The sequence below is a fragment of the Somniosus microcephalus genome, chromosome 6 (genome assembly GCF_052327205.1).
Source record: "Somniosus microcephalus isolate GS21.2 chromosome 6, FLI_Smic_1.0, whole genome shotgun sequence".
NCBI lineage: Eukaryota > Metazoa > Chordata > Chondrichthyes > Squaliformes > Somniosidae > Somniosus > Somniosus microcephalus.
The window spans coordinates 50704040-50718416 of record NC_140992.1 but is presented as its reverse complement, the minus strand read 5'-3'; the positions used below and the strand labels follow the sequence as shown (position 1 = coordinate 50718416).

Sequence of the window (14377 nt, the reverse complement as noted above, 5' to 3'; positions counted from 1 at the left end):
GCAACACCTGCCCTTTTACCTCCTCCCTTCCCACTGTCCAGTGCCCCAAACACTCCTTCCAGGTATAACAGCGATTTGCTTGTACTTCTTGCAATTTAGTATACTGTATTCGCTGCTCACGATGTGGTCTCCTTTATATTGGGGAGACCAAACACAGATTGGGTGACCACTTTGCGGAACACCTCCATTTAGTCCATAAGCGTGACCCCGAGCTTCCGGTTGCCTGTCACTTTAATTCTCCACTCCACTCCCACTCTGATCTCTCCATCCTCGACTGCTTATACTGTTCCAACGAAGCTCAACATAAGCTCGAGGAACAACACCTCATCTTTCGATTAGGCACTTTACAGCCTTCTGGACTCAACATCAAGTTCAACAATTTCAGACTATAACCTCAGCCCCTATATTTTTTTCCCCATTATTTTCTCACATGACAGCTGTTGATAATTCTGCCATCGCCATTTACACCTCATCGAGAGTCATCATTTATTTCTTATCTTGTCCCATTACCATCTCCTTTTGCCTTGCACCATCATCCCTTTTGTCTTTCAATCTCTCCTGCCTTCCAGGTTATCACGGACTTTCCCTTTGTTCTTTCCTCCCCACCTCCCTGTCCCTGCCCCACACTTGCTTAAAAATCTGTTAATTCTCTAACCGTTTCCAGTTCTGACGAACGGTCATCGACCCAAAACGTTAACTCTGTTTCTCTCTCCTTGATGCTGCCTGGCCTGCTGAGTGTTTCCAGCTTTTTCTGTTGTCACTACACTGTTGCTTGCCCTGTTCTCTCAGGCCCTAGATGTCCAGTTTCCCTCGCTGCACCATTATCAGCTCGAACTTTCAGCAACTTTCCACACAAAAGATTAACAAACCTAAACATGCAAGGGCAAGTAACGGCAGACGTCCTGCCACTGCAAATTATGGCCTCTGATCACTGGGGGAACTGGTTTGAGGAAGGGGGACTTTTGATACTGAGCCAAAAAATGTGGGAAACTAAATTGAGATAATGCTGAAATGACCAAATCGCACAAGTGAATGCAGAATTATAATAATATTGTCAGTATTGATTATGCATTTTTTAAATAATGAAATCATAATTCTTTGTAATTCTTTGATTTTTGGAAGCTGGGATAGCCTTGCCTTCGCTTGCTGGAGAATAAGGAAAGGAGAGTGAGCAACATTGAGTTCTATCCTAGTCAGCATCCCACAGTTGGCAGGTGTTAAATGGACCCCTTGAGTAGCAAGTCTGCCTAGGGCCACAGGTAACAGGCTGCAAATGGTCTCAGGCCATATTATAATTTCATACCACAAACTGCCTAAAATTTGGTTTCAGTTCAGAACCTACTCATCTTGAGCCTGAAGTTTGTGCGTATATGAGCACTGTGGGATATATATGGAGGTGTTATGTCATGTTGTAAACTGAAGTTTATTTTAAATCACGTAAATCTGTTTCAGACGAAAAGAAGTGTAAAACGTTTGGAATCACCCACCCTGGCTTAATTTCACCATTTGCTCTGCTAAACCAATTCAATGTAATCACAAAATTGAGTAATTGAAAATATTTTACCAGAAGAGCATGGGGATTATTTTTATCTTTTTCTATTCAGTCCCCCTCCTCACCCCTCAATTTAAAATGTTCTGCCTTCCCTCTTGGTTCCCATACATTCCCTAGCCAAAAGAGAGCTGTTGTGCCTCTGCCAGTGTTGCTCTTGAGCTGACTGGTAATGCAATTTGATCTAACTAAAATATGAGAGAATAATATTACTCAGTGGTTCAGTGGTTGCCCATGCAATATGTAAGTAATTTTTTATCAAAGCAGGTACTAATGGTGACATTTACTGTTTAACATTTTCTATCTAATAATATAGTATAAAAAATCTAAAGTTGAATTAGACTGGAATATTGAAATTATTAAATATAATTCTATCAGAAAATATCTTACACAAGTTATCACACATTAAACTCATTTTCTCTCTCGCTCAGTATTTAAAGTTTGCCGCTTTTGAAGAAACTGTGAATGTGTTTGATAAGGAATGCAAAAACAAGGGAAAGACAATCCCCAAACCACCAATGAGTGCTGACCAAGATTTTAAGACTTCACACATTCAGGTAAACTTTGTGCGTTCTTTGTATCACCACGTGAGAGTTTTTAAGTAATCCGTGCTACGATAATTATTACTTTCTGAAGCATACATTAAGCATGATGATACCTGTAATGGTCTTTCTATTACAAAAAATCGCCTCTGACATCCTGCTTGTTCTATCAGTTACCAGTACAGTTTCAGTTTGTAAAAAGATCATTAGGAAATTCCTTTTTTCAAATAAATTTTTTTATTGAATACTTTACAGAACAAATTTTCAGCTCCGCAGGTACAATGGTGATTTCTTTTCTCTGTGATACAAGGACAATATTTTTCCTTGGAATATCTGTTATCCAGATTTTTTCTGAATGAATTTGGAAACGTTTTCCTTCTTCCCTTTTCTTTCCTTGCTTCAAAATAGCAAACATTACAGGGCATGGTTCTATGAACATCACCAGCCTGCTGGGACCTCAACTAAGTGACTGCTCTTTGTGTGTGTGTGTGTGTCTGTCTGTCTGTCTGTGTTGAACAGTGAGTGTGAGTTGGCTTTTTAATCATGGGTGGCATCAGAGCTGTGCCTGATCCTATTAGCAGGGCTTACTGGATAATGATAAGTTGTGGAAATCCTGGCTGTGTTTTTCCCCTCCCTGACCAGAGGTTACTAAGGTCAATTTTGACACCTTACTGCTGACTGTTTAGGACTGGCTAAAAACCACAGATAAGGACATGAACCCGAGACCTTCTTCGTTTATTTAACAGTGTGATGTTATGAAATGCATTTGCCCACTGAGCTATTGGAGGAAATTAAATAACCTAGTCGATGGAGAGAAAAGACCGAGTGCAGTATTCAAATTAAGCAGGCTCGGGGTTGTGGAAATAATTAGACTTAGATGGGAAAGAAGAAGTGGGGAGTAGACTGAGGGGAGGAGGGAGGGGGGGACTGACGAGAAAGGGCGAAAAGGGGCAAGAGGAGAGGCAAGAGTGGAAGAAAGAGACGGAGAGGGGGATAAGGGCAGATGGAAAGAAGGAGCGGCAAGAGGAGGGGGGCAGGAGGTGGAAGAGAGGGGAGCAGTAGGATGGAGGACTAAAGACAGGGAAACTACCTCAATGTGGGGGAGGAGGGAGGTTCCAATGGTTCCCCTTCTCTCCACCAGAACCTGTTTAAGATTCTGAGAGGGGGAACAGGACTCTGCCCCATGGCTGGAAGGGTGTGCATGTTGTGCTGAGGTACTCTTCCCTTCTGCCAGGACTGATTTAAGGCTCAGCATGCATTGCGGGGGTTTTGATGAGTTCCCCTTTCTTGCAAAAAAAAAGGTTAATCTGCTGCCAAGCAGCAAAACCAAATGGAAAATTCAACATTAGTGAGGGGCGAATTGGGGAGGTCTGCCCTGATGGCTCAATAAGTTTACCCAGCAAGTAGATGAGTTATATACACCAGGTAGGCTCTTGGTTCAATCCTGAGTCTGCTGAGATAGCTGATTTCAAGCAGAGTATTGATGGGGGTGCTACAATTGGCTTCAGCATACCCTTGCAGGGGGAAAAGTTCAACCAACATTCACACAGACACTCCTTTTTAATTTAAGCAAATTCAAGGGGCTGCAGAGTGCAGGAATAAAATCACTTATTTTTAAAAAGATTATTTCTAGTACACCACAATATTTTTCAGTATGGCAGATGAAAATATCTTTTTTTTATTCTTCCTCAACAGAAAGATTTACTTAAAGCATTTGAAGCTGGAGATAGAAAGGTATTCTTCAAACTATGGGAGCAGCACATTTCACCTCAAGTTAGAGATAATGAACAACAGCCTCAGAAACTGGAGTTTCACCTTCAAGTTCATTTTGCCATCTTTCCTTTGAAGAACTCTGTAGGAAAGCCTGTAAGTTACAAAAAGTACTTTTGTTTCCATATGGCTAACTAGGTATTGCCAAATTCTGTGAATTTTGTAACGAAACTTCCCTGTATTTTTCTTTTGTTAATGCATGTAATCAACAATATTCATTTTTAAAATAGTCCTTATAAAGTAAGAGTAGCAGAGTATTTTTGTTCAAAGTACACTCTTTTATTAGCAAAAAATAATATTCTTATCAGCATTTAATATGTTGGATAGTTGGTTTTTAATAGTATATATTTTAAAAGTTATCATTGCCATGAAAATCTTGATTAATATACGTAAGAACATAAGACGTAGGAGCAGGAGTCGGTCATTTGGCCCCTCGAGCCTGCTCCACCATTCAATAAGATCATGGCTGATCTGATCTTGGCCTCAACTCCACTTCCCTGCCTGCTCCCCATAACCCTTCACTCCCTTACCATTCAAAAATCTGTCTATCTCCACCTTAAATATATTCAATGACTCCACCTCCACAGCTCTCTGGGGAAGAGAATTCCAAAGATTCACGACCCTCTGAGAGAAGAAATTCCTCCTCATTTCCGTTTTCATTGGGTGCCCCCTTATTCTGAAATGATGCCCCCTAGTTCTAGATTCCCCCACGAGGGGAAAGACCCTCTCTGCATCTACCCTGTCAAGCCCCTTCAGAATCTTTTATGTTTCAATAAGATCCCCTCTCATTCTTCTAAACTCCAATGAGTATAGGCCCAACCTGCTCAACCTTTCTTCATAAGACAACCCCTTCATCTCTGGAATCAACCTCGTGAACCTTCTCTGAACTGCCTTCAATGCAAGTATATCCTTCCTTAAATAAGGAGACCAAAACTGTACACAGTACTCCAGGTGTAGTCTCACCAATGCCCTGTACAGTTGTAACAGGACTTCCCTACTTTTATACTCCATTCCCTTTGCAATAAAGGCCAACATTCAATTTGCCTTCCTAATTACTTGCTGTACCTGCATGCTAACTTTTTTTGATTCATGTACAAGGACCCCCAGATCCCTCTGTACCTCAGCATTTTGTAATCTCTCCCCATTTAAATAATGTTTTTTTTATTTTTCCTACCAAAGTGGATAACCTCACATTTTCCCACATTATATTCCATCTGCCAGATTTTTGCCCACTCACTTAGCCTATCTATATCCCTTTGGAGATTCTTTGCGTCCTCCACACAATTTGCTTTCCCACCTATCTTTGTATCATCAGCAAATTTGGCTACATTACACTCGGTCCCTTCATCCAAGTCATTAATATAGATTGTAAATAGTTGAGGCCCCAGCACTGATCCCTGCGGCACCCCACTAGTTACAGTTAGCTCAAAATGACCCATTTATCCCAACTCTCTGTTTTCTGTTAGTTAGCCAATCCTCTATCCATGCCAATATATTACCCCCAACCCCGTGAGCTCTTATCTTGTACAGTAACCTTTTATGTGGCACCTTATCGAATGCCTTCTGGATATCCAAATACACGACATCTACTGGTTCCCCTTTATCCACTCTGTTCGTTACATCCTCAAAGAACTCCAGCAAATTTGTCAAACATGATTTCCCTTTCATAAAACCATGCTGACTCTGCTTGACTATATTATGATTTTCTAAATGTCCTGCTACCACTTCCTTAATGATGGACTCCAGCATTTTCCCAATGACAGATGTTAGGCTTCTTCTTCGTAGGCAGTCCCTCGGAACCGAGGGTGACTTGCTTCCACATTAAAAATGAGTTCTCAGGTGACTGATGAGTCTAATGCGGGACCTACAGTCTCTGTCACAGGTGGGGCAGACGGTGGTTGAAGGGGCGGGTGGGTGGGGTGCTTGGGTTGACGTGCGCTGCTTGCGCTTGGCTTCCGCTTGCTCCCGACAAAGAGACTCGAGGTGTTCGGCACCTTCCCGGATGCTTCTCCTCCACTTTGTGAGGCCTTGGGCCATGGATTCCTGGGTGTCGGTGGGGATGTTGCACTTTTTCAAGGAAGCTTTGCGGGTGTCCTTGAAGCGTTTCCTCTGCCCACCTGGGGCTCTCTTGCCGTGTAGGAGCTCCGAGTAGAGTGCTTGTTTTGGGAGTCTCGTATCGGGCATGCGGACGATGTGACCCGTCCATCGGAGCTGATCGAGCGTGGTCAAAGCTTCGACGCTGGGGATGTTGCCCTGAGCGAGAACACTGACGCTGGTGTGCCTATCCTGCCAATGGATTTGCAGGATCTTGCGGAGGCAGCGTTGGTGGTACCTCTCCAGTGTTTTGAGGTGCCTGCTGTACATGATCCATGTTTCTGAGGCATACAGCAGGGCGGGTATCACTGCTGCTCTGTAGACCATGAGCTTAGTGCCGGGTTTGAGGTCCTGGTCTTCAAACACTCTCTTCCTCAGGTGACCGAAGGCTGCACTGGCACACTGAAGGTGGTGTTGGACTTCGTCATTGACGTCTGTCCTTGTTGACAGTAGGCTCCCGAGGTATGGAAAGTGGTCCACGTTGTCCAAGGCCTTGTTGTGGATTTTGATAATCGTGGGCAGTACTGTGGCGGGGGCAGGTTGGTAGAGGACCTTTGTCTTACAGATGTTTAGTGTAAGGCCCATGCTCTTGTACGCTTCGGTGAAGGTGTTGACGATGGTTTGGAGTTCGACCTCCAAGTGAGCGCAGACGTAAGCGTCGTCTGCATACTGTAATTCGACGACAGAGGATGGGATGACCTTGGATCTGGACTGGAGGTGACGGAGGTTGAACAGTTTCCCATTTGTTCTGTAAAGTAGCTCCACTCCAGTGGGGAGCTTATTGAGGGTGAGATGGAGCATTGCAGCAAGAAAGATCAAGAAGAGCGTTGGTGCGATGACACGGCCTTGCTTGACCCCGGTCCATACGTGAATTGGGTCTGTGGTGGAACTGTTGGTCAGGATCATGGCTTGCATTCGTCATGAAGCAGGCGGAGGATGGTGACAAACTTTTGAGGGCAGCCGAATTTGAGGAGGACACTCCATAATCCCTCACGGTTGACAGTGTCGAAGGCCTTTGTGAGATCAAAGAAGGCCATGCACAACGGTTGGTGCTGTTCCCTGCATTTCTCTTGTAATTGACGCGCGGTGAAGATCATGTCCATTGTGCCCCTTAGTGGGCAGAATCCGCATTGCGACTCTGGGAGGAGCTCTTCGGCCACTGGGAGAAGGCGATTGAGGAGGATTCTTGCGATGACTTTCCCTGTGGATGTTAGGCTAACTGGTCTATAGTTGCCTGCTTTCTTAAGGCCTCCCTCTCTCTAGTAGATCACTCTGTTGGCACTAATTCTGAGGAATGTCCCTGTGTATTCTAGAATGGTTCCATGACAAGCAGCAGAAGTTGTGACTTCAGATTAGTCCGAGTGCTTACATAGGATTACATAGGATATACAGCACAGAAACAGGCCACTCAGCCCAACCAGTCTATGCCAGTGTTTATGCTCCACTCGAGCCTCCTCCCGTGTTTCCTCATCTAACCGTATCAACATTAACCCTCTATTCCCTTTTCCCTCATATGCTTATCTAACCGCCCCTTAAATGCATCTATACTATTTGCTTCAGCCACTTCCTGTGGTAGCGAGTTCCACATTCTCACCACTCTCTGGGTAAAGAAGTTTCTTCTGAATTCCCTATTTGATTTCTTGGTGACTATCTTATATTAATGGCCTCTAGTTTTCACACAAGTGGAAACACTCTTTCTGTATTTACTCTATCAAAACCTTTCATGATTTTTAAGACCTCTATTATGGCACCCCTCAGCCTTCTCTTTTCAAGAGAAAAGAGACCCAGCCTGTTCATCCTTTGCTGATACATGTACCCTTGCATTTCTGGTATCATCCTTGTAAATCATCTCTGCACCCTCTCCAGTGCCTCTATATCCTTTTTATAATATGGCGACCAGATTTGCACACAGTACTCCAAGTGTGGCCTAACCAAGGTTCGATACAAGTTTAGCATAACTTCACTACTTTTCAATTCTATCCCCCTAGAAATAAACCCTAGTGCTTGGTTTGCTTTTTTGGGCCTTCTTAACCCGTGTTGATACTTTTAGTGATTTAAAAAAATTTGTTTATGGGATGTGGGCATCGCTGGCAAGGCCAGCATTTATTGCCCATCCCTAATTGCCCTTGAGAAGGTGGTGGTGAGCCGCCGTCTTGAACCGCTGCAGTCTGTGGTGAAAGTACTCCCACAGTGCTGTTAGGGAGGGAGTTCCAGGATTTTGACCCAGCGACAATGAAGGATTGTCAATATACTTCTAAGTCAGGATGATGTGTGACTTGGAGGGGAACTTGGAGGCGGTGTTGTTCCCATGCTCCTGCTGCCCTTGTCCTTCTAGGTGGAAGAGGTCGCGGATTTGGGAGGTGCTGCTGAAGAAGCCTTGGCGAGTTGCTGCAGTGCATCTTGTAGATGGTACACACTGCATTACCCTTGTCTACTCTCTCTGTTACCTCTTCAAAAAATTCAATGAGGTTGGTCAAGCAAGACTTTCCCTTTTGAAATCCATGCTGACTATTATTATATTTTTCGTTTCTGGATGTCCTTTTTATTTTCTCCTTTAGTAGGGATTCCACTATTTTTCCTACCACCGATGTTAAGCTGACTGGCCTATAGTTCCCTGAACATGTTCTATCCCCCTTCTTAAATATAGGTATTATGGTAGCGATCCGCCAGTCCTCTGGCACTCCACCTTTTTCTAACGAATTACTAAATATGTGTAGTAATGCCTCTGCTATTTCTTCCCTAGATTCTTTTAAAATGCACGGATGTAATCCGTCCGGACCAGGGGATTTATCCTCCTTTGAGTTTCATTAGTTTATTTAGTATATCTCTTTATTTTAAATGCAGTTAACTTGTTACTAATCTCATCATCCGATGTCATCTCCACCTGTTCTATCTCCCTGGTAAATACTGAAGTAAAGTAATTATTTAATATCCCTGCCATCTCTCTATTGCTGCCTGTGGTATTATCCTCCATCCCTTTGTGGTCCTATTCCCATCCCGACCTTCCTTTTTTTATTGATGTGCCTGCAAAATATTTTACTATTATGTTTCTTGATAATTTAATTTCATAGTTCCTCTTTGCCTTCCTAATTGTTTTTTTGACTTCTCTCCTAATCCCTTCATATTCTCTCTTATCATGCTCTCCCCTGCTGTCCATGTACTTAATGTATGTTTCTTTCTTTACTCTCAATTTTTCCCTCGTGGCTTTATTCATCCACGGTGTCTCATTAGTGTTTAGCTTGTTCTTGTTTATTAGCAGAATATATTTTCCTGGACTCTGTTGATCACCATTTTAAATGTTTCCCATTGCTGTTCTACATCATTGTTTGCCAGTACTGTTGTCCATTTTATTTTCCCAAATGCTTTTCTCAGCCCCTCAAAATCAGCTTTTCTCCAATCTATTAACCCTGGTCTTTGTCACACCTATGTCCTTCTCAATTATTACCTTAAAGCGTATTATATTATGTATTATCACTATTGCCTAGATGTTCCCCTACTTTTACTTCTCTTATCTGCTCTGGTTCATTCCCCATTACTAGATCCAATAGCGAATCCTCCCTTGGGCTTTTTACATACTGGGTTAGAAAGGAGTCCTGTACACATTGTAGGAACGCCATTCCCTTATCCCCGTTCCATATCTTCTGTCCAATTAATATCTGGGTAGTTGAAATCGCCCATGATTATTATTCTATTTTTTACTCATTTGTTTGCATATTTCTTCCTCCACCTCCCTTCCACTATTAGGTGGTCTGTATACTACCCCTATTAGTGTGATTAATGCTTTATTATCTTTTATCTCTACCCACATGGATTCTATTTCGGTCTAGCTGCGTCACTTTTTTCTGCTGCCATTATGTTATCCCTAATAAGCACAGCTATTCCACCTCCCCTTTTCCCCTCTCTATCTTTTCTAAATATGTTATACCCTGCAATGTTTAATTCACAGTCCTGATTTTTCTGTAGCCATGTCTCAGTAATCCCGACTACTTCTGGTTCCTCACAACGCATGATTGCCTCCAGCTCCCCTGTTTTATTACGGACACTGTGTGCATTGCTGTACAGACAGATTAGCTCATTTTTAATAGCAATTCCTCTCTCTTTATTTTTAACCATCTTTTTAAACTCCTGTTATATAGCTCTATTTATTCCCTGGCCATCAATTTTTTTTTAATTCGTTCATGGGATGTGGGCGTCGCTGGCAAGGCCGGCATTTATTGCCCATCCCTAATTGCCCTTGAGACGGTGGTAGTGAGCCGCCGCCTTGACCGCAGAGGGCAGTTGAGAGTCAACCACATTGTTGTGGGTCTGGAGTCACATATAGGCCAGACCGGGTAAGGACGGCAGATTTCCTTCCCTAAAGGACATTAGTGAACCAGATGGGCTTTTACGACAATCTGGTAGTTTCATGGTCACCATTATTGATACTAGTTTTTAATTCCAGATTTATTTAATTAATTGAATTTAAATTCCCCAGCTGCCTGTGGTGGGATTTGCACTCACGTCTCCAGATTATTAATCCAGTCTTCTGGATTACTAGTCCAGTAACATAAACACTATGCTACTGTACCCGCTTACTTGTCTTCCCTTACTTTACTCTTTCCTACGCTCTCCTTTCCTGTTTTGTTTATATTTAGGCTGGTTTCATTTCTTGTAGATCCCTCCCCCCATCTTAATAGTTCAAAGCCTTTGCCACCTACCTTTTTACCCTTTCTGCTAGGACACGGGTCCCATCCCATTTCAGGTGGAGCCCATCCCATTTCAGGTGGAGCCCGTCCCATCGGTACAGCTCCTTTGTGTCCCAGCACTGGTGCGAGTGTCCCATGAAAAGGAACCCTTCCTTCCCACACCAGCCCTTTAGCCACGTGTTAATTCTCCTGATCTGACTGTTTCTATGCCAATTTGCATGTGGCTCGGGCAGTAATCCAGAGATTATTACCCTGAAGGTCCTGCTTTTTAATTTAGCTCCTAACTCCTGATACTCCCTCAGCAGGACCTCCTCCCTGTTCTTACCGAAGTCGTTTGTTCCGACGTGGACCACGACAACTGGATTTACTCCCTCCCTTTCCAAATTCCTCTCCAGCTGCCACGAGATATCCCTTACCCTGGCAACACACCCTTCGGGATTCTTGTTCTTGGCTGCAGAGGAGGCTATCTATCCCCCTAATTATACATTGTACCTGTTGAACAGGACCAGTGTCTGCGGGACCTCCTTCTTAACCTCTCTTAAGTCCCCGCTACCCGGTTCCCTAACAGTCACACCCTCCCTTTCCTGGAACTGACCCACTCTAGGAAACCAAACTTATTTGCATTACCAACATGTCAGTGTTGGAAAATGTGCTGTTTAAATTGAATACTATTTATAGGGTGTAAAGGGAACATCCAGTCTGTGCTACACTTGAATTTGGAGTGTTTGATATTGGCAGTGAGTTCAGAAGTAGCTCTGGAGTAGAAATATATTTCCCAACACTGACAGCATGTACTTAAATTACTGGTACAAAATTGACAAAAATATTTGTCTCCAGACTTAATTGACAGTTGAACCATGGTTATTTCCATGGTGCATCACTCTGTACTTATGACCATAGATATGATTGACAGTTGCTGCTGCAGGGATACACTGGCAAGATACTTTGAAATATTTACAGTGGCAATTTGTATTTTAATACTAAGGCAAGTAGATTGGTAGCTTTTAACAATGGACTATGATGAGCTAATAAAATCAAACTTTTCTGAGAACAGCAATTCCTAAGTACATAGTGTGCTGGTCTGGCCACTCCACCAATTTGTTTTTAAAAATTGTATCCAGCAGATGGTGCTGTTCTACCTCTAATAGATTTTTTAAAGTGCCAGATTATCACTTAAAAATTGTTCATCAAGGTTTCCCCACCATTATTTGTAAGCCTGTAGCTCGGTGATATCAGATGTGTCAGGAAAGATCCCCTGGTGGTTCAAGGCAAGTCATTCAAACTAGAAGGTCTTTGGTTCAATTCTTAGTTTGTGTTGCGTTAGGTTGATCTTAGCTCAGGTAGCAATTATAGAAAATGACCACTTGGGTGAGATACCGGAAGGTTGCCATTGCTTATAGAACCATACCCTAACAAGAGTTAACGTCTTCAGAAAGGATGGGGAGAAAATTGGGAAACAACTTAAAAGAAAATAGTTCTACTTAGGAACCAACGACATAGGTAGAACTAGGAATGAGGTTCTGCTGAGAGAATTTGAGGAGTTGCGGTGCAAATTAAAAAGCAGAACCTCAAAGGTAATAATCTCTGGATTGTTACTTGAGCCACACACCAATTGCCATAGGGATAAGCAGATTAGAAGGTTAAATACGTGACTGAAAAAGTGGTGTGGGAGACAGGGGTTTCGCTTCATGGGCCACTGGCGCCAGTACTGGGGAAAGAGGGAGCTGTTCCGTTGGGACAGGCTCCACTTAAACCGGGCTGGAACCAGTGTCCTGGCGAATCGAATAACTAGGGCAGTAGACAGGGCTTTAAACTAATGAAGGTGGGGTGGGAGGATTCAGGAAAGAGTACATTTAAAAGCAACAAGGGAAATGTCAAGGCTCTAAAGCAGCGCAGAGTTTTGGGTAAAAATAAGTAGAGTGGGTCAGGAAGGGACAGAGAGAGTAACAAAAGTAATAGCGCATCAGGGAAAAATAGAAAAAGTCAAAGCTGAAGGCACTATATCTGCGTGAAGCATTAGCAACAAAATAGATGAATTAATAGCACAGATAGAAATTAATAGGTTTGATCTAATCGACATTATGGAGACGTGGTTACAAAGTGACCAAGGTTGGGAACTAAATATTCCAGGATACCTAACTTTAGAAGAGATAGGCAAAATGGAAAAAGAGGGGTAGCCCTGATAATAAAGGATGGGATAAAGACAGTAGAGAGAAACGGTCTTAGCTCGGCAGATCAAGAAGTAGAATCAATTTGGGTGGAACTAAGAAACAGCAAGAGGCAGAAAACATTGGTGGGAGTTGTTTATAGGCCCCCAAACAGTAGTTGTAATGTAGGTCAGAGTGTAAATTAGGAAGTTAGAGACGCATGTAACAAGGGCAATACAGTAATCATGGGGGACTTTAATTTACATATAGACTGGGCAAACCAAATTTGCAGTTACAGTGTGGAGGACGAGTTCATGGAATGTATACAAGATAGATTTCTAGATCAGTATGTTCAGGAACCAACTAGGGAACAGGCTATTTTAGATCTGGTATTGTGCAGTGCGAAAGGGTTAATTAATAACCTAGTTGTAATGGGGCCTTTAGGGAAGAGTGACCATAATATGGAATTTTATACTGAGTTTGAAAGTGATTTAGTTAAGTACGAAACTAGGGTCTGAAATCTAAACAAAGCAAACTACGTAGGTATGAGGGGCGAGTTGGCTAAGGTAGATTGGGAAGCTGCATTAAAAGATATGACGATAGACAAGCAATGGATAGCATTTAAAGAATGAATACATAATTTACAACAAATATACATTCCTTTAAGGCACAAAAATCCCACAGGAAAGTGGTCCAACCGTGGCTAACAAGAAGTTAAAGGTAGTATTAGATCAAAGGCAGAGGCGTGTAATGTTGCCCAAAAGAGGAGTAAGCCTGAGGATTGGGAGGATTTTAGAATTCAGCAAAGGAGGACCAAGAAATTGATAAGGAAAGAGAAAATAGAACATGAGAGTAAATTAGCAAGAGACATAAAAACAGACTGTAAACGTTTCTATAGGTATGTAAATAGGAAGGAAATGGCAGAGACATTAAACAAATATTTTGTATCTGTCTTCATGGTAGAAGACACAAAAAACATTCCGGAAATAATGGGGAACCAAAGGTCTAGAGAAAATGAGGAATTTAAAGAAATCAGTATAAGTAAAGACATAGTGCTGGAGAAATTAATGGGACTAAGTGGGGCCAAACCCCCTGGACCTGACGACCTGCATCCTAGGGTTTTAAAAGAGGTAGCTGCAGAGATAGTAGATGCATTGGTATTAATCTTCCAGAATTCCCTAGATTCGAGAACAGTCCCCAAGGATTGGAAGGTAGCAAACATAACCCTGCTATTTAAGAAAGGAGGAAGAGAAAAAATGAGGAACTATAGGAAAGTTAGCCTGACATCAGTAGTAGGCAAAATGCTAGAATCTATTATTAGGGATGTGGTAACAGTGCACTTCGAAAATCATTATGTGGTTAGGCAGAGTCAACATGGTTTTATGAAAGGAAAAATCGTGTTTGACAAATCTGTTAGAGGTTTTTGAAAATGTAACTAGTAGGATCGACAAGGGGGAACCAGTGGATGTAGTGTATTTGGGTTTTCAAAAAGCATTTGATAAGGTGCCACACAAGAGGTTATTGCATAAAATTAGGATTCACGGGATTGGGGGTAATATATTAGCATGGATTGAGGATTGGTTAATGGAC

The 14377-nt window shown here is 42.5% G+C and overlaps 1 protein-coding gene across 9 annotated transcripts in view; it reads left to right on the top strand.

Annotated features, from left to right (window-relative positions):
• Positions 1-14377, top strand: part of armc9 (armadillo repeat containing 9) — a 130545-nt gene that overhangs the window by 9418 nt on the left and 106750 nt on the right. For all 9 annotated transcript variants that reach the window (XR_015078672.1, XM_085990195.1, XM_085990191.1 and 6 more), the window contains 2 exons: positions 1981-2106; positions 3787-3957. Coding sequence is in view for 8 of the 9 variants with exons in the window: in XM_085990191.1 (XP_085846317.1) it covers positions 1981-2106; positions 3787-3957 (297 nt within the window). In the remaining variant the exon portion in view is untranslated. The remainder of the gene's footprint in view (positions 1-1980; positions 2107-3786; positions 3958-14377) is intronic.